Here is a 26049-nt window from a genome sequence, read left to right as displayed (position 1 = left end):
CTGCTGGCATAACACACCTGAATCTATGGTGATGTTGAATCATTATGGGCTCTATTCTAACATTATCAGGTGCACCCGTGTTTGATAAGTCAAAATGTGTGCTATTAGAAAGGTCAGTTTATGGTAGGTAGGTAAAAACACATTTTTCTACTTTAAGCAAAAGACTTTTGACCATTAATGACGTCACATTATTGAACAATTAGGAAATTATAAATAGCATATTTACTGATTGATAATGATGATGAATCAGTAATAATTAACAGTTATTGACCTGTCCTTGATGAAAAAATAATCATTGGATTAATCACATGAGGGCGTGAGTCTCACCTCATTAGGCTCCCACTGCCAAGCATCGAATGTAGGCAATCTAAGAGCTTCTACTGTCTCCTTAGACAGGTGGTACTACACACACACACACACACACACACACACAGAGGGCAGCAAGGAGACAGGGAGAGGAGAGGGGAGGAGAGAGGGGAGTTGCAGGTGAGACGGGTTCAGCGAGTTGCTCAGTCTTACCTCATTGGCTTCCCACAGCCAGACGTCGAAGGCGGGTTTTTTGAGGGCGTCAATGGTGTGTTGTGACAGCATGTACTGCAGGCAACAGAGCTGGCAGTTAACCCTGTCTGCTTCCGCCTGGCTCTGGGCCACACCTCTACACACCACTACGCACACCTACTGTAATATTCATGCATATAACCTAATAACATCCCCAATATTCTACTTTATTTGGACTGTTGTATCCCACCACAGACAGGAAGTGTTTAAAATGTTCAGTCATTAAAATGTGCAACAAATATCACTAGCAGCCACACTGAAGAGAGCACTAGCTGTCAACAGGTGATTGTGTTTCTAAAATACAACTTGGATTCACTGGTGTGTTCTCCGAGATGAGATGATGATTATCTCAGTGTCTTATTGACCTGCACTGACTGATTTCTGGGAATAGACATGGACCAAACCTGATCAATATCTATAAAACCGTCACATCGAAGCTAAACGTACACGTGGACCCACGTGTTTGAGAACAAACATTTGTTCTATCTTGATTCCTGGAACTACAATGGAGGTGGTATTTCTTAGTACACCTGACATCAGCAGACTCACCTGGCTAACAGCAACACACAGTGTGTGGTAGAAACCTTACCTTTGGGTAGGAGGGCACGTCTCTGCGTGGGGTAAGCTTCTTATTATTGTCCTCCTGGAAGTTACTGGAAAATAAAAAAAAAAGCTTCAAGCTACGAAGAAATAAAAATAAAAGTACTAATTCTACTAATTCTAAAATAATAATATTAAATGTATTAAATTTAATAATATATAATATATATATATATATATAAGATCCTCAGTCAGTAAAATGACCGTGTTATCAGTGAACCTTCACCAGCCTTACTCTCTCAATTACTTCTTCTACTACTAGTCTAGTTATTATATTATTACTACTAACTCTGATACTTCGGCTGCATGTACTGCTATTTAGGGTAATACTAAAGTATTAAATAACTGAACAACTAAATACTAAATCAATACTATATAATAATACTAAATGGTTTATTACAGCCCGGTGACGGCCACAGATAGCAGATTTTTTCTTTTTTTTGTCAGAATATTTGAGTTATTGATTGCTGTCGGGATGTGACGAGAATTTCAACAAATATAACAGAAAATGTATTTGAACAGCACTACCAACTCTACCTTTAAATGACTCATTGAATATCAAAACAGTGGTTGATTCATTTTCTGACACGTGATTCATTCATTAATATACTAATTGTTTCAGCACTATTATCGATACTGATACTGATACTAATGCAATACCTACCGCTCTGCATATTTGCATTTACAGTAAGGTAAGGTTGATAGTAAACAGATGATTCCAATAACCAGGATCAGCTGTCCCATGACAGTTTATCAGTCTGTTAATAAGACAGGAGCTAGAGAAACTCTCCTCTGTGTTCGTTAGATTGGACTAATGGATCCCCCTAAAGACCAGAGACATTCAGTGAATACCGAGCAGAGAGTTGCTTCTGTTGTTGCTGTCACCTGTTGTTCCTGGATGCCATCTCCTCACGGAGCTTCTTGATGTCTTTGCGACATTTCTCAATCTCCACCACCTTCATCCCCTCCACTGCAGACAGACAGACAGACAGAAAGACAGAGAGACAGAGTAATTTATTAAAATCCCACTAAAGTTAACATTTTTCAAACTATTAACCTCTTGTTACCATTTGTAGCTGCAAACATATAAAGTTTCCCGGAGCATCTGTGGGCCATTGAGCTACATTAACAGGGTAAATGGCCTTACATGGCTTTTGGTGAGTGAGGGGTCGGAGCAACATGGTCAGGTCTCTACTGTGGCTCACACTGGCATACAAAAGATTTATTTTTATTTTTGGCGTTCAATGTCCATTCATTTTGTTGGTCAATCAAGCAATCAATCAACAAAACAAGAAGCACACTTATCCTCCCATCCCTGCATATCCTCCACTTCATACGACATTAAAAAAAGTAAAAGATAACAAATAAGTCCGTCCTTTACACTGATGGCTCAAAGAAGTATTTAGAACTCTTTCATAGCAACTGTGAACTGCATTTATTCCAGCAGGTGATCAGGTTGATGAAAGATGACTTCCAGTAGACAGTGAGCCAGTGATTTTGTGTCAGTTTGTGGAGAAAAATATAACTTTGGGTGATGAGCTTCCTGGCCGCCAACATCCCAGCCGGCCATATTCTATGTAGCAACTGTGAGGTGTCATTTACAATGAAAGGCTGGATCCTCAGAAAAATTCAAGTTGCATCTTCCAAAAGGAATGAAGGCTGTTTTGGGGCAGTCCCATATATGTGTATGAAAGTCCTACTGGTGATTGGGGTTATGTGAGGCAAAGTTATACTTTCCATGAACGCGAGTATGCGAGGGTACGTGTGACGTAAATTTCATCATCGGAGGGTGTATAAGCTTGATTTATGGTTGTGTCTAGAAGGTAACCCGCGAGTTGGAGAAACTCTCGCGAGATGGTTAAGGTTAGGCATTGACCCTGAATAGTTAAGGTTAGGTATTGACCTCGAAAAGTTAGGGTTAGAATAGGTCAGCAAGTCTCGCAAGAGTTTTTGCAGATTTCAGATCTACTTGGACGCGGATGGGCGGACAAAATGTTGAACTTTGAGGAGCATTGAGAATGTCCGTTTGCCGCGATGAGAAACCCTCATGGAGTATAGAAGGTCTAAATGTTTCCTCTTCACGTTTCTACGTCAGCTCATGTTCGTGCGGCCGTCCTCGCGGAAAGCATCCTAACCGAAGCTTACGCGTAGGCTCTGTCTGGACGTCCACGTACCGCCAATTTGTTGTGACCTCTTGTCCGCGCGGTTACTATGCTACAACGTGTCCTCCAAACGGACAATACAAACAGAACCACTCCATCCGTGGTGTCTGCAGCTGTCCACAGCTGTCTGTGTTCGTGTCCGATTTGGGAGTCTAACCGAGGCAGTCAGTCACTTGTTGCTGTGCTGCACTTTGAGGGCTTGAAAATGTCAACCTACAGTAGTATGGACTGAAGCCCCAGCAGATTAATGATGGCAACTTTATGCTGAAACCATACTGAGTGCCCCATGAAGTTCATGTAAATAAGTTGAGAGACTGAGAGAAAGCAGCAGGGGGCTGGTGGTGTAGGAGGTGGATACTGAGAGAGGGAAACAGATTCTGCAGCTGCACAACATGAAATCAGTAAAACCCACTCACTGAGCCTGCAGTAGACTATATGAAGTCCACCAGAATTAATATTAATTGCTGTCTGTTGTCTGATTGTATCTGCGGCTGCTATCAGAACTCTTTATGTGACTCTGCATCCTCCATCAATCCACCTCTTTCTGCTGAATCAGAAAAGGTCGCCTCCGACAACACTGCAGCTCCCATTAGAATAGGTGACCATGGCGACCAAAGTCATGAGAGGATGGAGATCTGTGTGGGCGCCATGGTGTTGCCATAGCGACCAGGTATCCAGGCAATTGGCATGCTTGTGTGAAATGGCTGTGCGTCAGATCTGAAACTACTACTACAGTTGAAGCAGTCAGGGAAAGTGGCGACTGAAAGTGGGATCATCAAACTTGGGCAGTTGGTGTCAGCTGACGTCTGTCCTGCAGAGCAGTTCTCCGGACAGTCCCAGTTTAAGATCCCAGCCTAAGTCAAAAGTAGGGATTTGAATTGAACTGGCCACAACCCCAGGAAGTAGAATTTGATGTGAATTTAATGTTGGAAATACATCTTCTAATATAATATGCTAAATTCAGTGCACTTTTAATTGAATTGTTTATTTTTTATGTGAAAACTCATCATAATCTTTTGTTTCATTGGACAATGTTTTTAGAAACATTTCATTCTTTCTTGTTTCCTGTTTACTATTTAATACAAATTCACATTTTTAGTTGAAGTTCTGTGCTCAGCCCACACCTGTTGATCAGTTCACCGCCACATTGCTTCACAAGAAAGCTGCCTACGGTAAAGTGTTGGGGAAATCGCCATGGTGACCAAAGCAAACTCAGGTCATGTTGTCATGGTGACTGAAAGGGTCAGCACATGGGGGGGCTATTATGAAATTGCAGCCGTATCACGTGGCAAAACACATGTAGTCAGAGACAGAAGGAGACGTCGGCCAAAATGGGTGCCAGCTACAGTGTAGCTGTGCGTGGGAAATTATGCACATGTGTAGGTGCCTCTCGCAACACCGTACTACACACCTACAAACACTGAGGTCACACAGGAAACACTAACGGAGTTATGTCACATCACAATCACCAACACACTGATGGGGTCTTCACTGTGTTCATTACTAATTAAAGGGAGACAACACTATGATAATCTGACCATAGTTATTCCTATATCCTGCCGGCCTCTATTAGTCAATTTACGTAGATCCACCCTCAGATCCTCGAGGCTTCAAAACTGCAGTCCACAAACCAATGGGTGATGTCACGGTGACTACGTCCACTTCTTATATACACTATATTCTTAAATATACTGTAATTCTTAAAGTACCGGTACCAATAAAATAGGGTATTACAATGTTTCTAATGGCAGGGTATTGCACCTTTCTAGTATCGGTATACTGTTCAACACTATAGCGTACACTTAAACTGATATTAGGTGTCTAAAATGCGTCTTGCTGCCGTCCCGTCCACAGCAGGACATTTCTTTGCTACCTGCTGGTACTCCTGCCTGTTTCTCCAAACTCCATCTACTGTAGTAATACACTGACTATGGAGAACTAGCTCGTACAACCCCACTGAGAAACACCCAAACTACCCCTTTAAAGGCACACTGTGTAGGATTTGGTGACATCTAGTGGTGTGGTGGCAGATTGCAACCAACTGAGTACCCTTCCGCTCAATCCTCCTTTTCCAGGACCGCAGTAACATGAGCAAACCGAGTGCAAACCATGGTAAGGTCGTTGGCCTCGCTCAGATGCCATCCATACGATAATAACACTACTTTAGGAGCAACAGTAGTCAGAGGGCAATAAACCTACACACACACAGCCAGGACAAACTTCATCTGACTGCTGAAGCCTCATATTTGCTTCAACTGAATATTAGAAAACATTTTTGCATAGAACAAGGACAGTGCACTTGCAAAAGGAAGGGATCACTCGGCATGTGAGTATTGATCTATTAAAGGGAAACCTTTCAACCAGCTAACATAGACATACATCTGAACCTATCTTTTAATACTCCTGAGTGTTTACAGCCATTGTGGGCAGTGTTGTAAAACACTAAAAGGACTGCTCCAACTTACTGTAATATTGGATTTTTATTGATCCAAAATTCAATATTTATCAACTTAGATGTGTTGGATCATTGTGATGAAGTATCTCGAGTTGTCAGGCATTTAATCTGCAGGATTAATCAAAAACAGACATTCCTGTCTGGTTATGTTATCTGCAAAAGGAACCATAACAATGTATTTTATATCAATATTGGGATATAAAATGTCATATACTGAGATAGAGGATTATATTGATGTTTGTAACTTATATATGTTCTGTGTTGTTGTGTGAGGTAAACAAGAGTTAGCATAGCTGTCTGTGTCTGAAATCACTCCCTATTTACACTGTTATGGTTTGTACACAATGGGACAGAAAATGAAATGTCCATGGCATGTGCACTACTTTCTGCTATCAATCCCACAATGAATGCAACGTGCCACATTTTAGAGACGTGAACATGTGAACTTGTATTTGAAGTTATTCTGCTCTGACTCGACACCGACTCGATGGACGACTCACTTATTCAACTTGACCTTTATCTTTAATATAGCCTTACTAGGAAGGATGTAATGATTGCAAAACGGTCACTGATTAAATGTTCCTGTGGGTAATCACTACAGCAGCTGACCTGCTGAGAACACTCTATATTATAAAAACACGATGTTAGGACAGCGCAGCGAGCCTGGCTGTCACAACACCTCTTTTATTGATCGCATTTTATAGCTGGCTTTTATCTTGAGATAATTGACACATCTACCAAGTGCTAAGATGCCATCGGACATGCAGGTGAAAACTACAGGGAGCAGAAAACACTTCCTCTATACAGTTCATGAAACCTGGAGCCTGATAAAGGCCAGCTGAGGAGGACAGGGCATCGGTGCACGACCCCACGGTGGATGTTGTATAAGTGTGAAGATGTCCTTTAAAATGTGGTCAATGTTCAGTAGATGCTAATAGTAACAGCACGAGGTCAACAGCCTCTGGAGGTGGGTTAGCAGACCACATAACCTGCTGCAGCTTCCAGTTATCTAATCACAGACCCATAAACTGTGGAGGAACAGAAGTTCAGACAACATGAAGTGAAGGCATGCTCTTATCTCTATACTAATCAGTCTAGGCACTACTGCACACTGCTTAATACTATTGCCTCTGTGGTTCTAAAGAGCTAATTCAAAGCTAGCTAAAGTGAACTCCATGAACGTAACACTGACAAGCTTACAACTCACTGTACAGACAGAAATTCATCTTTATCTTTCCTCGGTCGTTTAGGCGGGCCAGACTGAAATATCTCAACCACTAGGCCTACTGGCTGGACCTGGATGGATCTTCATTCATGATCCGGTGATCCCCGGACTTCTCCTCTAATACCAGCATGTCCGTTTCCTTTGGTTTATGACCAATTACCTGCACAACTAATGACATTCCCATCAGCCTCAGCTGTACTTTGTGTTTAGTGCTAATGAGCAAATGTTAGTACATGATAGTAATAATGGTAACACAGAGCACAGAGCTGCTAGCATGGCTGAAGACTCTTTGACGTAAAGTCAAAGTGAAGGATCCCCCTTATGCCACAGGTGCAATATATTTATTTTTGTTCAAAACATGTGGAACATGTATGAAGAGTTTCCCTGTGAAATAAAGCACTTGTTCATCACTTCAGCCAGACAGTTTTCTTGTGATTGACTGAGCAACAGGATCACTGGAATGGGAAGTTTCATATAATTATATCAGAGGACTTTGACATGACTTGACTGAAAATCGAGAAGTTAAGAAATGTATATATCTGTCATTTTTTCCTGAGGATGTGAAAGTGATGATGGATCAAACCCATCCATTAATCTTTATAAGGCTTAGGGTAACCCTGAGATTAGAACGTAAAAATATAAATTCAGACTGTAATTAAACTTTTTAAACTATTAAACTTATTTTTTTTGTGAGCATATCAATGTGACAGTAAATGTGACGGTGGGGTGGTGGGAACAGACTTACGCTCCACTCTCTTCTCCAACATGGCGAGACGGTTGGTGACCTCGGTCTTCAGCTCGTTGATCTTGAACGCCCTGAGGACAGATGGCAGCAGATGGGAGGGAGACAAAGAAGGACATATGAGACGGTCTCTATGACAACAATAAACCTTTTTGTATATTCACACTTTTCTGCAGCAGGTGGATATTTACAGCTTACATTTAATATAGTATTAACCGCTCTTTCTATACATCCCTGCACTGCTCTACTGTATCTTTTGTGTATTGAACATATCTGCAAACTCTACAAAGTAAACATGCTGTAATATCCACCAGAAATGCAGCGGTTAGTAGATGAATTCAGCTGAAAATCAACAACAACATTAATCAACTATTCATTTTAGGTCATTTATGAAATAGATATTAAAACATTTGGAGGTTCCAGGATTTCCAATCTATAGGCTACCTCAAACTGAATTCATTTGTTTATTGATGTTCAAGTCCTTTTTATCTTTTAATGATTTTGAAAAGGTATTGCATGCTTTTATCACCACACATCTTGATTAATGTAATGCCCTTCACGTTGGTGTTAGCCAAGACTCTTTGTCTCGCCTGCAGCTTGTTCAGAATGCGGCAGCTCGTCAGCGTGATTGATTTTAAGATTTTATTATTAACATATTAATCATTAAATGGGCAAGCTCCAGCTTATCTCTCAGACCTTTTAAAACCACATCTTTTATCAAGGACACTCAGATCCACTGAGCAGTTACTTCTGACTGTCCCGAGGTCAAAGGTCAAGCTCAGGGGTGACCGAAACTTTTCAGTTGTAGCTCCAAAGCTCTGGAACGCTCTGCCTCCACATGTTGGGCTGTCCCCCACACTGCCTGTTTTTAAATTAGCAAACTCCGATCAAACGGTCAAACTAGGCAGCGCTGATCAAATATGAATCAATATTCTGTTAAAATGAGAAGGTTTGTGAGCAAACTTTGAGGAGAGAAATAGGCATTACAGTAACAGAATAATTCATATTTGATCAGCGCTGCCTAGTGTTGACCGTTTGATCGGAGTTCGCGAGTGATTGACAGCTGCCTCCGTTGAATGAACAGCCAATAGGAACGCTCTCTCTCTGAAATGACCTGTGATTGGCCAAAGTCTCCCGTCACAGGCTGGATTTTTTAAAGCCTGAAAACAGAGCCATGAGGAGGAGCAGAAGTCTAGTTTTCTCTCAGAACACTTGAATTACAATATGCTGAAAGGTTATTATGGAATTTTTGTTTAAGTTTTTACCACAGTGAAAATGTTGTTTTTGAAAGGCTAAACACCAACAAATATTGATTGAAACTGAATATTTCGTTAGATTTTGCTTCTAGGTAGCAAAATAATATATCTTTTTAAATAGTTTTATATCCAGTCCTTTGTATAAATTATCCAGTAAGTGTGTTATTTTAGTTATACATGAGCAAATCAAATTCTGACAACCTCAGAGCAGACAAATCCTGGCACACCCACTGTGATCTTTGGCGCCCCCCTAAGGGGGGCACAGACCCCAGATTGGGAATCCACTGGTTTAAGTTATTACTGTAACAGTGCCATCACTGTAGCTTTAACTACTGAGAAATCATTTTATCAGTCTATATCACTTCATATCATATCTGCCTATTCATACTCCAATGCTGCAGACAGACCACACGATTAGCACCAACAGGCTTATGTCCTGCTGCACCAGTGGACTGCTGTCCTGTCCTGTCCTGTGCACATCTGCTCCTACAGTATGCATCAGTAAAACTGTACCTGTACATGAGGTGTGATTGGAGGATAAAAATGTGAATAAACATGACATGAGAGCTGAAGCAGAGAAGGAGCAGTGAAATCATGTCTGGGATCAGTGGGGAAGATCACTGAAAAGTGCAAAGACAAAGCCGAGAGGCAGATATGAATGAGTTGATTAGAAGAGACAGGAGCACCACAGGACACAGTAACATTCACATGTTGCAGCTGCTGGCTGGAAACCTTGAAACTCTAAGAGGATATAAGTGGAGGCAGTCCTCCTGCCTCTTGGGATTATGAAATACATAAAAAAAAACTGTTGCATAAATCAAAAGGTACATTATGATCAAGCTGTTTTTCTTAGGTCTGTCTTAGGTTTTGGAGATATGAGGTTTTCACCAAAAATGGAATCTAGAAAAAACTCACAAGTATAAGTAACCTGATTAAAAGAGGAGGAAACGTTAGAGACTAATAGAAGCTAAAGAAATGACTTATAGTCATAAAAAATAAAAGTGAGAAAGATTTGCAGCAGCACAGTGAGTGAAGAGTGAAGGTGTAAACACGCTCAGACAGCTGCTTACCTTGAAAACTGCTCTGCTACCTGCGTCAGTACATTCTGAAAGAGCTCCTCTTTATCTGAGGAGAGAGCGAGCGTGGAGCTGTGTTACATATAAACACACCCACCCACATGCACTGTCAACAGACTGTTGGTCCACACACACAGACAGTAGAGGAGTCTGGGGTAAACAGCTTGAATCCACTGAGGCAGAATATCTCATTAGAAATACAATAGAAGAACTAGAAGTACTGTACATACATGCAGGGGTTATGTAAGTCGACCAGGAGAGCGTCAGATGGCCGAAGCAACAGATGGCAAAGCCAGAAAAAGTGAGAAGAGAAAAAGAGAAATAAAATGTGCCCTCTTCCCTCTGCTGCTCTCACCGTCGGATAGGAAGCAGCTGACAGCTTCATGTGTTAACAAGAACACTTGTGATTCCTCGTCCCACACTCACAAACAAAGCCCTGCCATTGGCTAACAGCTCCACTGTGGCGGGCAAAGTTCAACACCGCGGGCCAATAAACTCACAGCGCAGAGAAATCGTTAAAAAAAAAAAACAGAAAGACGGACGAGAAATTGTCGGTCGGTAGTCGTTTGTACGTTGTGTCACTCACATTCCATGTTTCATGCGAGGGTCAGAGGTCAGCACAACCTGTTGTTAAAAAATTCCTCTCTGTGATTAATTAAGCCGGTTCAGCTGGAGCGGATCGTCACTCTCAGACAACACATTCAACATGCTGAATTATTTCACTTTAACAAGCTGCTTCTTTAGTGAGTATTACTGGTTAAAAACAGGATGCTTCATCATCATGTGAGGTGGCTCTGGGATGAAGCCTAGTAGGTTGATGCTGACTAAACTAATCCGAAATTCAGTATTTGAGGATATTTTTGGTAACTTGAGTAGATTATATATTACCATTTTTAACCCAGAATTTAAAGAAACAGAATGAGAATAGTGTGCTTGCTTTATTGAGGTCGTCTGAGGATGCTTTCCCTGCAGGCTTCTATCTCTTTCACACCTTGTGTGTGAGCAGAGATTTTCATCATCTCCATCAGAACCAAACACACTGAATACATTAACATCCATACTGTACACAGCAGTCTCTGGGAAAACAAACTGGGTTACACAGCAGGCCGTCGTTGTGTTTTATTTATTAGAGTTAAAGCCGCTCTGTTGTTGGTGTGCTGTAAAAGAGATTTTCAGGTGTTGTGAGCAGGTCAAACTGCAATGACTGGCATTTTGACATGTGAGCAGAATAAAGACTTCAGAGTTCAGATGGCTGTGACAGCAGAGCAAAAAACATCACATATACTGATGCAGTCTTCTTTTGACAACCATTTCATACAGTGATACTGGCACTGAGCTGTTGAACGTTCAACTATTAGTAAAGCAAACCTGTGCTCTTTCATCATCGTGCTGCTGATGAGCTATGACAGCTGTTCACATCTCTATGTCTCTATATCTTTGCTGTATGTCTCTATATCTTTGCTCTATGTCTCTATATCTTTGCTCTGTGCCTCTATATCTTTGCTCTATGTCTCTATATCTTTGCTCTATGTCTCTATCTTTGCTCTTTTTACATGAGGGGAACGTTTCTGCCAGTCAGCGATTGTGTGTGAAGTGATTCAGGTTGTTGTGAGCAGAGTGAGGAGCAGCGATGAGTGAGTGAAGACGAGAACAGAGTTTTAGGAGGTCAGTGTCCGAGTTCAGCACTACAGCTCTACCACTGATGTGATGTTAAGTCTCCATAAAACCATGTATATGGCTCAGAACTATTGAAGTGAAGTGGTTATGAGATCAGGAGCTTTTTATAGATGTTTTCCTGGGTGAGTGTGTGTGTATGTTGGTGTATGTTGGTGTATGTACGTGTATGTGGTGTGTGTGTGTGTGTGTGTGTGTGTGTGTGTGTGTGTGTGTGTGTGTGGTCCCTGGAACTCACCAGCAAGCCCCCCTCCAGTCATAGGCACCACTCGGTACGGTGACCTTCAACACAACAGGACAGACACACACACACAAACACACACACACACACATTGTTTACAAGGAAGATTACCAACACTCAGATGATGTTTGTCAAATAAAAGGTTTAAGATTTTACCCTAAGATAAGATAGCAAACGTGCACACAGGCGTATAAACACACACACAGACACACGCACACTATTAAAGTGTGTTTGCTGGTCAGTCCACCTTTTAGTTCTGGTTGAAGTGGACAGTTTGGATATCGCTGGGCTGCAGTAGCCTCTCTGAAGATATCTCTGTAAATGTACTCCTCACCATCCACACTTTATACTTGAAAATGAATGCTATTGTGTGGTATGTTTAAGGTCCACACATTACATTGTATAAATTGAACATGGACCCTCAACCCTACATGCAAATAGTTTTCAAACAGATGATAAATTTGATTTTATCAGCATAACAGCCACCTGCTGTGACAACAGATTAGCTGAGCAGCTAAAGGCTTACAATAAAACCCAAAGTGAAACTGACAACATGAGGACATATTTCCTAAATGTTATGATATGTTACTGCATGTTATTATCCCTGCCAGGTGTAAACATGTGTGGAGATCATGCGTTTGAGTGTGTGTATCTGTCTGTCTGTCTGTCCACGGCTAATCTCGCATACTGCTGGATCCATCAGCCTCATATGTTTTGTGCTCTTTTAGGACTGTATGCTCAAGGACCTGATTCACAATGTTTGACATATACAACATATTTTATTAATCAAATATCATCGATGCAAAGTGAAAATATCAATACATATCATCATCTTTAAGATATACAACTTTATGTTTATTCTTCTTATTAAAAAGAATAGCTTGTTGTTCATTTAGATTTCAGGAAGAGCTCAGAAATGTGAGTTGATATAAATGCGACTGATTACAGCGTAAGATATCGTCCCATATCCATCACAGGCTCCTGAATTGAAACCAATCAAAATCATATCCTGGCAAACTTTGTGATATCTGCAAATATTAAATTGTTGTCCAAAGAATCAATATAATATTGTATCGTGATGAAACTTGTGATTTACACCCCTAGTTATGATCCACTAAAGTTAGACATGATACATTATATTATATATTTCTTTCTGTCTTAACACAGTTATTACTTTTTGAGTTACTTATTGTAAATTCTATTATTTATTATATTACATATTGTTTTTTCAATGTATATTTGTAATTATCTTACTTTCCAGTGTGGGTCTAAATTAGTGCCTCTGCTGATCTGCAGGTAAATCAGTAGCTCAAGTTAAGCACATCTTCTTAGTAAAAAAAACAAACAAAACTTAAAAGGTATTTGTAGACATGCATCATTTTCCCAGGACTTCCCCTAGCACATTCTGTATCTTGTGTGGAACATTTAGAAACATGCAGGAGAATAATTAAAAAGTTTCTATTGCTGGTTCCCTGCTCTGTTTTTGACACAGATACAGGTGACACCCTATAGAATAATTAAACAGTCATCCATAAGATGCCAAACACTAGCAGGAAATGAGAAATGAACACGTTGCCAGGGATCCTCTCTGTCTGCAGTTACATGAGCCAAATCTGTTTGAGAAGGAAGTTTGTTGATCGCTGATTCCGAGAAAAACATTTGCATGAGTAGCAATGAAATGGTGGAATAAACTGTCCTGTTGACAGTAGGTAAATAGAAGGAAGCACAATACACAGAATCTAGACCTCCAGCACAGGAGAACTCCTGGAAGAGATGGACCAATCAACTGTTGGCAGTATTAGTGTTTACTGACAAGCTTTCTGCAGAAACTAGTAAATGACACTTTACCCAAGATTGCCACTAGTGGTACATTATGTTCAAAGTCTCAATATTAATGAATGCACAAGGAAGGATTCACAAATGTATTTTGTGATTTATATATAAATGACTCTCTCCACAAAAATATTTTTCAATGCACACAAAAATAGTTATCATTGTATATAAATATAGAAAAATATTCCATATAGAAAAATAAGGTTCACAAATATATTTCTGATGAACACACAAATATTTCTTGTTTCAAATACATGTAATGGAAATCCACAAATATATGTATTTAAAAGTATTTGCAATTTTCATCAGAAACATATTTAGATGTTGTTACATTTATATACAAACTGTTGAACCTGCATTTACAAACTGCAGTCATGTGTGAACTTCACTGCGTTTGTGTGTTTTTTTTTACTCCCCTGACGTGCACAGATCCACAAACAAGAGGTAATTATCTTTAGCCAATCAGATGTCTCCCTCCTTTTCAGCTAATCACATGAGCGAGTCCCCACGAGGGTATGTATAACTTGCGGGAAGATCTGCCTCTGATTGGCCACTGGCTTCTAAAGGCTAACAGTAGGTAGGCTAGCTATGATGCTAACTTGAGCTTCGAACTAGACAGGCCCGGGAGGAGCGCTTTTGTTCCCGCAGTCCGAAGGTAAACTACCTGGTCCGAACAACGGCTTGTTTTTTTCATCATTAAATTCACTTCTGGGAATTTTTGAGGCGATAAATTAACTACATGTATTTAAAACAACAAATATTTGAGTGTGCATCAGAAATATATTTGTGAACCTTATTTTTTATGTGGATTTTTTTACATTTAAATACAACAATAACTGTTCTGTGTGCATTAAAAAACATTTATGTGGAGACTCATTTATATATAAATCACAAAATACATGTGTGAATCCCTCTATGTGCATTCATTAACACTGAGACTGATTTGACATATTTTTACTCGGAGCTGTTATTCTGATTCCAGGCTCCAGGGAGAGTCAGTGTGGCTTCTAATGAAAGCCTGCAGATCACATTTCATGGCAGCTCATTGTACCAATATGCTAACAACTAATGAGGAAGGAGCAGGGGACACTGGGATTTACAGTCAATCAGCAAATGTGTCTTTCAATCAGACAGACAGCTGGTGGACTGAACAAATGTTCTGTCAAACAATCAATTAATCAACAAAGGCATGAGTAGGATGCAGGTTTTCTAATACCTCTCTGTGTTGTGTGGCATGGTGGGGTCGATGGACACCATGGCTCCGGACGAATCTAGCAGGGACAGATTGGTGTTCCTGCATGGAGACAAAAACACACTGGGGGTCACCTGTAGGCTGAGGATGCATATAAATACCATATGTCTCATAAAAGATGGACACATTGATGGGACTCGTGCTTGAACTGCTAATGGGTAGATGGCTGGTATACAAATTTAGGAGAACCGAAAGGTCCAGTTCTGATCTTCAATCAAAGAAAAGCATGCATCCACAGGCGTCTGTGAGCAGAACACTGAATCAGGATGTTGTCCAGGCACAAAGAAGATGACTTTTACCCCCAGGGATCACAAGTAGTAATGTGTCTACTGCAATAAGAAAAACCAATGTTACACTGATGCTGCTTCCATGAGAACTTGTAGATCATGATAAAACAGAGAGCCCATTGGAAGAAAATCGTTTTTTAATTGAATCATTCTTGAGCAGTGAATGATTGATCATTACAAGGAATACTTTGTTGGGGTTTCACTTCCCTGTTTAACAAGACTAAGAGTTGACAGTCATGCTAGCAGCTCTGTGAGACTGTACTAAGGCACAGCTGTGCTTTGAGCCTAATACTAGTGTCAGCATGCTAACATGCTCACAATGGCAACGCTAACATGCATACAAGTCAGCAAATGTAACGTTAATCTGCCACAAAAAATCATCTCAAATGTTGCATAACTATTTGACCAGAACAAGTCATTTTACTAAAAATCAGAGGACTTAAAGCTGCAGTGGGTAGAAACACTCTCTCTCTGAAATGACCTGTGATTGACCAAAGTCTACCGTCACAGGCTAGAACTTCTTCAAAAAGATTTTTTGTTATATTTGTTGAAATTCCATTAAATTCACCCGTCTTCACAACTCATGGTAGTGTAGCTGGTTCTAACTCTTTGACTTTTAATAAAAAATTCTTCTTCATTTAAGGCCATACACTGTAGTTTTATGTGTTACTATAAGTATAATATTGAGATCACTTACATCATGAGTGAGTGTAAAGAGACGAGATGTTAATGCCAGGTCTGAACAGGGCCATAACACTACTCCTCACCTCCTACTTATGGAGCACAGATGATGATGTGAGCTTTCCATGGTACTCAAAGAGGATGACGTGTGGATGATAATCCATCCATAGGCAAAACATGAATAAAATTAAACCAAAAAGTCATTAAAATATTACTGAAATGTATAGCCTAATAGTAAACTTATAATAAAATTATTTATAACAAAGATTTTATATATTTTATAGAAACAATCTGAATTTCCTCATTTGGCCTGAATACGTAGCATCACGTTTCAATAACCATACTCTTTCTCTTCTCTCTTCTCTTTCTCTTAGAGGAATGTGCATAAAAGGTCCCCATCATCCCAAAAGGATGTCTAACCCTCAATCCCAGGAATACCAACAGTCACTATGTGGAAGCTAATGGGGACACACATTAATAAAGATCACATTCCTATTAGTGTTGTACAGTTGTAGAGTGAGCAAACATCACAGCAGCTCATAAATTGTACAGGGTAACTGGATCTATTGTTTATTGTGAAAATGAGTTCACATTTCTGTCATCAGGCATTTCTAAAGCTATAATATCCTGTCATATGGTGTTTCCACATTTCTTTTTCAGTCTGCAATTATACCACTTCACATCCCTGCTTGTTACAGTAATGAAGGATTACCCATATACAGATTATACAACATTATAAATCAGGACTGAACAGGAGTCATGCCCACCTGAACTCTAGAACAAACAGCAGAGGAGTAACTACACTGAAATTATGATTCAGCTAATGGCTACTGTGTGAAGACATAACTCAACATATAGCAGCACTGTAAACAGGTACCATACTGTATTAATCACATGCATTAAATGTCAAGTGAAACAGGAACAGCACTTACATGGGAGCTTATTAACACTATGCTGTCTGCAAACCATAGCTGACGGCATTAACAGAGTGTGTTTGTGTGTGTGTGTGTGTGTGTGTGTGTGTGTTTTACCTTGGCACACTCAGCGCTGTACAGAACAGCTCCTTAATGTCACACGGGCTGCAGAATCTACTGAACACCACCTGAGGGACCACACACACAATCACACATGATAAGAGCATGACCTATAATCTGACGTGCATCTGAAAAAATGAATTTATTAAATCCACATATGAACCTGTTCACAACATAATGGTAAACTTTGAAAAGTAGGGAAAGTAAAATATAACATTTTTAATCATTATTGCATCTCACACATATATATGATACGAAATTGATATTTTTGTTAAGTCAGCTCAGGTTTATTATATTTAAAAGGTATAATATGCAAGAGTCTCCTAAATAAACAAAAATGCATGACTGAAATAATCCCTCTCAATCATCATTTCTGACCCACTAGCAGTGTGTGACGGTGTCTGTTTCTACAGAGACTCTGCAGCCCTCTGCCTGGATTTTCTTTTTTCTTCTTATTTTGCCATGTTCGGGACGTTTCTGGGTTGTGTCTAGAAGGTAACCAGCAAATTGCAAAATCTGATCTGAAATCTGCCTCTCACTGCCAACAATCTATCCTAACCTCAACTATTCGAGGTCAATGCCTAACCTCAACCATCTTGCGAGAGTTTCCCAACTCGTGGGTTACCTTCTAGACATTACCATGTTTCTGGGAGTCACCAAAGAGCCTCTGAGCCAATAACGGTGTGCAGGGTGTGCAGCCCGTTCAGGTCGTGGAATACCGCCGCTCTGTCTGATACCGAGGCACAAGTCCTCCTCTACTCTGTCAGATACAAAGCGCCTGTATTAGACGGATGTGATTGTGAGGTTGTGTGTTCTTATGGTCATGTGCTCCAGACAGTGTCCCTTGCTCCTCTCTCTCTGTCTCTCGGTGTGTCAGTTTGACGGAGAGCAGCGCTGAGCCACAGCGGACAGAAGTCCACCCTTCGGCTGCATTCATTCAAAATCCGGCAACTGGGCACCTTCCCGCAGGGTTGTGCAAAGTTATGGTCGTGTTTATTTGTGCTTTAGAACGTAACTGCCAGGAAACGATTCGAAAATAACGTTTTATTTCTCTGAGTAGCTGCTTTGTTCTCACTAACGCCGCTCCCTCTCTCCATTCACTCTGTAGCTCGCTCGAACATCGCTGCTCTCTCTCTCTCTCTCTCTCTCTCCCTCGCTCGTTGAGCCGAGGAGGAGGAGACAACCTAATGCTGCCTGCATATTATACCTTTAATAACCCGTTTAAAATTATCTATTTATGTCCAAACTTATTTTAGCTTATAATAATAACCTGCTAACATTAGTGTGTTATTGCATACATGTGTTTTGTTGCTGAGCGCACCGAAACAAATTCCTGATCAACTGCAGTTGATGGGGATAAATGATTGAATATTGAATCAATAAGCTGAAACTGACAGAATACAGTCTTGAACATGATTATTTCTCGAGTGGAGGACTGCAGATTTTAATATCACATGCACACATGTCAGTGCAGCATGGAAAGGATTTTCTTCTCCAAAATGTTAAATAACTACAGTTCCGAGTACAGTACCTACTGCTTTAATCCCATGAAATAACTCACTTGTTTATTATTCAGTACATTGCATTGTGGGATTGTTTGCAGAAAGTACTGTATATGCCATGGACACTTACTTTTTTGTTCCATTGTGGGAATTTCTGAGGCACTATATATAGTGCATACATTTCACACTTAGCATTCAGACATTAAATATAGTGCACTAACAGTTTTGTTTTGTGGCGTGCTAACATGGCTCTAGTCTTTAGTCTTGTGTATTATTAAGTGCAACATGTAGGACATTTCTCATCTCTTTCCACACGGCAGAATACTCAACATTTCATTTGGAGCACATTTTAAATCCCCTACTTTCTTCTACTTATGTAGATGTTTACGTAAGGGATAATGTGCAGCATCGCCCTGTCGGGGATTCTTTCACAACAATGACCGGCTCGCTGTACATTATCCCTTACTTATTGTTCTTCTGATGAAACGTCAGCAGACTAACAGTCCTCCGTTCCTCCGATATCATAGTCGTCCTCCCTCCTCTGACTACAATTCTGTGAAAGTGGAGCAATCAACCACTGGGGAGAAACTCCTGAGATTGAACGTGCAGGCTTCCCACGCTCCAGGCTCTTCATCTGATTAAAGACTGTGCACGTTGCAGCACAGCAGCAGTAAATATTTAGCATTTTCCATCCCTTTTCCTCCATAAACAAGGTCAAGCACATCAAGTCATTGAACATGACAAATGATTTGTGTCACTCCGCAGCATACAAAGAGGGATGACCCACATAGATAAAGGAGGTGTTTGCATGTGATGTCGCATCGAGAGATGACATAGGGGGAGACCTGGCAGTGTTAGGAGGGAAGGGCCAACCAAGAGATGGTTGTGGAGGAGGAGAGAGGTCGGAGAGCACTTGAGCGGTCTGGTGGTGGCAGCCTGTCACAGGTGGAAGAGACAGGGACAGGTGGAGGTCAGTGGACTTCAGAAACACCACATCTACAGCTGCTGTTTATTTCTATCTATCTATCTGTATATCTAATATTGCACAATTCCAAGTAATTCAGTCCTTTGCTAATATTTCCTCCTACATGATTTTAATTTGTTTATAGCTACAAAACACCACAACAACTTGAACTTGTACCTGATTTCCTTTATCCATTTCTCATATGCCTTTTATGATGTTTCTATGATGCTTGTGTTTTATGTTATATTATCTGCTGTCATGGTTTGTCTCTTCAGGATAATAATGGTTTAATTCATTCAACAAATCTGTAACTCTGTCTCCTCTAACTTTCACTAAGCATTATGGGTATGAATGCAGTACAGATACTGCTTCTATCAGGTAGCAACATCCTTCCTCTGCTACCCATAAACCCTTCTCTCTGGGTGACTTGTCTCGTCCCAGTTCTCATTTTAAGTTAATGTAGTATTAATTTAACTGCCGATGATTTATTTGTTTTAATTAAATCTACCTAATGCTGCGGTGTAAATACTTAGGTGCATTTGTTTAGTCATCATTTACTGTGCATAAAACAATGCTGAACTTTACTGATACAGAACAGAAAGAAGAGAGATAAATAGCTCATTTTGCCCTCTTTATCAAAGAAAAACAAGGAGGAACCAAAGAGGGAAATAACATGATGACAAGCAAAGACTCAGCTGAATGTAAATGAGTGTGAAGTGTCCTGTGGGATATGATGACAGCAACTCTAATGCTCTATACTCTTTGTTTTTCCTTGTCACACAGCAGCACTTTGATTCATTTGTTTAGTTGAATACTCCTTAGGATGTTTAAAAGCAGAGCATCTATTTTTATTTTCTCTCCACAGTATTAACAGCTGCTGAACAAATTAATGTTCTCGTTTTAAGATGCCGCAACTGATTTCAATAACAAACCCCACTTTATCATAATCGGTCCCCTGCTGCTGGATGATGATCCGGCACCATAAACCAGCCGCATCCACTCTTATGCAAATAAAAAAAGACGCTATATTCAAACCCGATCACGTAAACAGGACATGAGACAACAAAAGAGAAAAACACAGAAAACAATGACTGTTCCTCACGACGTAGCAATATCATACAAGCTGCTGTTCACATAGCCTGTGTATGAAAAGCGGAGCTGAATATGCAACAGATTTATAATTTAAAAACACATTTTTAATATGTGTTCAACTGAAGCTGGAAAACAGGCCCACTGGACCGCCCGCTTACTGTATTGATTTCCTTAGCTTCATCCTTTCATAGCTAGATGAATGCATATAACTTTCAACCTGTTACCCTGACCTGAAACCAATCTAATATTAAAAACTAAATCCAAATCAAAGTGGTCGTGTCTGTTCCACAGCTTGTACAGGGACCCACCATTTATTATCTCCAGCCTAGCAACAGGTGATCCTACCGACAAACAGCTCAATATTATCCATGGTCAATGATACAGAAGATGTGGCTGGTGGTGAGGCATCAAATACTACCACAAACACACTGACCAGAACATTCAGATATTCAACTATACAAAAAAAAAGAGTGTAAATTGAGATTAATGTGTAGCCATCTGATAGCACCAAACACAGTTGTCCATCAAATGTTAATATGTTAATGTTAAGTAAGGGATAATGTACAGCGAGCCGGTCTCTCATCGCCCTGAAGGGGATTCTTTCACAACAATGACCCGCTAGCTGTACATGATCCCGCTTATTACACAGCTACCTACTGAAGAAATCAATATTTTGACACATAAACGGTCCGCCAGAGTCCGACGTCAGAGCTGCGCCCACGGCAACGGTCTGCTATACATAGCAACGGTCTGTTATACATAGCAACTGTCTGTAATACAGAAATTACAGACTTCAGAATGCCGTGATTGACCAATCAGAATCGAGTCTTCAACACAGCCGTGTAATAATAGGGGATATATCATGAAAAATCATGCTTGTGCACATCCATTTGGGTATCTGGAGTGCCTACATGAGAACAATAATATGTTTTTTGCAAACTACAGCATGTGAACATGTTCTGGGAGAAACACAAAATACAAGTATGAACCTGACAATGAGCATTATTTCCCCTTAAATACCCTAAAATAGGGATTTTAATCTCTATTCCATTTCTTTTCTCAAGACAGAACAAACTTAACATGTTCCTGATGTTTGAACCACATTAAGCTGTATTAACCCTTTAAACTAGAGCAAATCCTCCCACCACCCTGTTGCATATTGAAAATGTCTGCATGAGGAAACGACATGGTTTTGTGCGGCACACACACACACACACACACACTCTGTGTGAACTCCATAAAGAAGACACGACGCAATAAATGCAAAGTGCCGGTGAGGCATAAAGCTCATTATATGGCCTTTTATGAGCTGCTGTTCCTCCTCCATTGGTTTGTCAATGTAAACAGAGCTCTGGCTGCATTCTCAGTCTGGAGATGGACTTCAGCAGAGCAATAATGGGACAAATCAACTGAAATGTACACTGCCCTTGACTGTCTATGAGGAATAACGACTGGCCAACAGTGCATGGAGTGTGTTTTAGATATGTGTGTGTGCTGACTGTAGTATTTCTCATTGAAAGTGAGGATGTAATGATGTTTCCTATTAGGGCAGTGATTCATGTTTTTAATCTTCCTGTGGCAGCCATGCTTAAAATCGCAATAAATCTGGATGTTCTGGTGGGATTCTGGTTCTTGTGGTTGCGGCTGACAGTGGTTTAGGTTTTCATAGTAACTCTGTGACTCTGAGCAGGATAAACATGTTCAGAAAATGGAGGGATGGATAAATGAAAGGATGAATGAAGTCAGTTGAAAGGCCTCCAATGGTGAGAACTTGGAGGAGGGAAAGACGTTTTAGTTTATATTTTCTTTCTTCATCTAACACGGGACAAAACTCTTGATTTAGTTCATATCCATAGTCACATAATACTGCTGTCAGTTCACCAGGACTCTAAACTACAGGCTGTGGTCATCAGTAGCATGTTGTTTCTGTGATGTTTTTTATGTAAAGCAACAGACTGTAACACTGTGCCAAACACTTCCCCTCAGGGACAATGAAGTCTACTCTACTCGCCTCCAGTGACACACACGGGTAGTTTGCATACATTTGATTTCACTGCAGCTGAATTGTGGCAGCATTTCTGTCTTAGTATACCATTAACATCCATTTATACTATTAATATCCACCACCAGAGAGAAAACAAGAGCTGTAAGTTAGTGACCTGAAAGCTCCAGTCTGGGATTCTCATGATGAATAATAGCTGAGTGTATTCAGAGGTCAGAGGTCAGAGCCTGAATTACTCTTCAACCTCACAGATCTGCAGTCTTCTTCACAACAACAAACCTGCAACATTATTCTGCCTGTATGAACTCTAACTAATCCACAATAATTCACACACACACTCTGCAATCTGTTTCTCTCTGCAGCTAACACACACACACACACACAGAGAGAGAGAAGATGATAACAGTTAGGTTAAATTGAACGGCGATGATTCATGCACATCATCATAACTATGGTCTCTCCACTTATGCACACTATTTTTAGCCAATAACGTGCTCAGCATGATTATATCCACTGTGATAAACACACATGACATTTAGAATAAAGGCGGTACCAGCGTTTGTGTATAATTTACTCAACTTACTGTAAATTATACACAGAACACAACAATAAATGCAGAGCTGATGCTCCCTGTGATGATCACATCTCCGTATGACAGGGGACAAGGACACAGTTCTCATAGGAATAGTCCATAAATAATAACAAACTACTGCTAACAAAATAAAACATCCTATAAAATCCATCCACTGTGCACACTGAATTTATAGCAACTTGATGATGTTTAATGACATTTATTTAAGACATCTCAGCAACATTTCTATACTCCGTGGTACTCAACATTACACTATAAGTGACATCAGACTACTTTAGCTTCATCTGTGCAGATATGACTGTAGAGATTTACAGTGTGTTAGTTACATCCCAATATTTATGTATCTGTTATTAGGGTGAAATATTACTGAGAGGCCTATACTCATGATACTTCACAGTGGCGTTATCAGGCTTTTTTACCTCTTGTGTAGTATTATGAAACTCCACCATGGGTAATATTAAATGTTGCCTATCAATTAATAATCAATTCTAAAAAATGTATAACACCATAAATAATGAATAGAAAATATAATCATATTGAAATAGTAATGCTGATATTGATCAACCCCCCACAGCTTCTTATTTATTTAATTTGGGATTAAATATTAAATATTTAATTTTAGATTAAATATTCTTGGGAATATATAAATAATATACACCCTAATAATATACACCCTAATAATTTTTATTTTGTTAGCAGTAGTTTGTTAATATTTATTTATAATTTATCGGGCTTTTTCTCTGAGGGTGGTACTTTTGGGTTGTGTTGTAGGTTATCCAGATGTTTTGTTTAAATGCTTTATAATTAATATAATATAATAATCATATAGTCTCCATACAGCAGCCTATATAGTCTGTGTGTCCTACCTTCTGGATCCTGCCGTCCACCTCCAGGTAAATGACCCGGTAGGAGGAAGAAGCGGAGCCCATGGTCCCCTCTCCTCTCCCCGGCGGCGGTGTGTCGCTGTGCTGTCCCTGCTCCGGGCTCCGTGTCTGCACTCCGGTCCTCAAACCGCCGTTAAACAAACCGAGGCTGGTCAAAGTGGAGTCAGCGGTCCGACGACATCCCACCTGTCTCTCTCTCTCTCTCTCTGTCTGTCTCTCTGCCTGTCTCTCTCTGTCTGTCTCTGTCTAACTCACCGTTACTAACTCCCGGTTTTGTCCTCTTTAACTCTTCCTCCCGGTCCGGTCCGGTCCGGTCCGGTGTGTCTCCCTCTGTCACTTCGCGCTCCTCCGCTTGTCTTAAAGCCTGTCCACGCGCGTCCCCGCCTCCCTCATTCACTACAGATCTCCTGGGTCTGTGCGCGCTAACCTACAGGCACGCTCTCTCTCACACGCGCATGCACGCACACGCACGCGCAGCCACTCACACACACACACACACACACACACACACATACTAATCCGTCTTTGTGTGCGTGTATATGTGTGTGGGGAGAACGGTTGTAACATCTCCACCAATCAGAGAAAAGATAGAGTGACGTCACTCAGCCCCCTGGTGCTGGGTTTCCTGGCTTGGTTGCACACCAACAACTGACTCAGCCACATATATGTTCATTATGTTCATTATGTTCATGTGTGTCCCCTTCTTCCATCAGAGTAACTTAAAGCTGCAGTAGGCAGTATATTTTTGGCATCATTGGGCAAAATTCCATAATAACCTTTCAGCATATTGCAGGGGTCAGCAACCTGCGGCTCCGGAGCCACATGCGGCTCTTCAGCTCCTCTCCAGTGGCTCCCTGTAGATTTTTAAAAATGGAAATGAATAACTGTTTATTATTTACATTTTCATTTTTATTTATCATAGTTGTAGGTCTATGGTACAACAGTACGACTGGGTATTAGGGCCAATTGAGGAAAAAAACAATAAATCGGAGATTTTGAGAATAAAGTCATAATATTACGAGAATAAAAGTCAAAAGTTCATTAGAAAAAGAGTTGTAATATTATGAGAATAAAGTCATAAATTGAAGAGAAAAAAGTCGTAGTATTATGAGAATAAAGTCAATATTATAAAGTTGTAATTTTACGAGTTATTTTCTTTTTTCTCGTAAAGTTATGACTTTATTCTCGTAATATTACAATTTTGTTTTGATTTAAAAAATCTAGCCTGTGACGAGAGACTTTGGCCAATCACAGGTCATTTCAGAGAGAGAGCATTCCTATTGGCTGTTCATTCAACGGAGGCAGCTGTCAATCACTCACCAACTCCGGTCAAACAGTCAAACTAGGCAGCGCTGATCAAATATGAATTAATACTCTGTTACTGCAATGCCTATTTCTCTCCTCAGCTGTGTTCAGAAACATCTTGTAGTGTACTGTTTAGATGTAAAATTAGAAAGTTTGCTCCGGCTGGTGGGCGGTGCTTGGTATTTCCTCAACTAATCTCAACATGGCTGCCGGGTCACAAACTTTCTTTTTTTTTAATTTATATTTGCTCCATTTCTACCCACTGCAGCTTTAAGGAAGGATAACGTCGGGGCCAGTATATGGACAGAAGGAACAATCACAATGACCCAAAACTCATTCAATGTACCGTCATGTAAGTATTGATTGAAGACGGACTTGAAAAAATCTGAATGTCTCTGATGAGACTGATATCAATCTTCTCATCTAACTCTCGGTGTGTATTTCCTAATTTATGAACTGTTCCTTTTAACCAAACTCCACAGCAACATTTGTGGAAGTTGATTGTGGATTTAGTGGCATTTAGTGGAGTCCTAGCTAGCTCAAATCAGGGCTCACTATACCTGCAAACTACATGTATGAGTGTGTGGGTGTGTGTGTGTGTGTGATCTCTTGTCTGCCTGTGTCACTGAGTG

General features: G+C 40.3%; 1 protein-coding gene across 5 annotated transcripts in view; it reads right to left on the bottom strand.

Annotated features, from left to right (window-relative positions):
- pde9a (phosphodiesterase 9A) overlaps positions 1-24618 on the bottom strand; it is a 34227-nt gene extending 9609 nt beyond the window's left edge. Inside the window, exons 1-9 of one of the 5 annotated variants that reach the window (XM_037790195.1) lie at positions 24095-24618; positions 17074-17144; positions 15039-15116; positions 11987-12030; positions 10069-10123; positions 7746-7816; positions 2044-2128; positions 1148-1211; positions 520-594 (exon numbers count right to left, since the gene is read on the bottom strand). In XM_037790195.1, the coding sequence (XP_037646123.1) occupies positions 520-594; positions 1148-1211; positions 2044-2128; positions 7746-7816; positions 10069-10123; positions 11987-12030; positions 15039-15116; positions 17074-17144; positions 24095-24157 (606 nt within the window). In that variant the 5' untranslated portion in view covers positions 24158-24618. Of the gene's footprint in view, positions 1-327; positions 403-519; positions 595-1147; positions 1212-2043; positions 2129-7745; positions 7817-10068; positions 10124-10304; positions 10487-11986; positions 12031-15038; positions 15117-17073; positions 17145-24094 lie in introns of those variants that run through there. The other 4 variants (XM_037790193.1, XM_037790192.1, XM_037790196.1 and 1 more) reach the window with 4 other exon arrangements.
- Between the last annotated feature and the right edge of the window lie 1431 nt (positions 24619-26049).

The sequence above is a fragment of the Sebastes umbrosus genome, chromosome 13 (assembly GCF_015220745.1).
Source record: "Sebastes umbrosus isolate fSebUmb1 chromosome 13, fSebUmb1.pri, whole genome shotgun sequence".
In the NCBI taxonomy this organism is placed as follows: domain Eukaryota; kingdom Metazoa; phylum Chordata; class Actinopteri; order Perciformes; family Sebastidae; genus Sebastes; species Sebastes umbrosus.
This window is presented reverse-complemented; position numbering and strand designations above follow the sequence as displayed.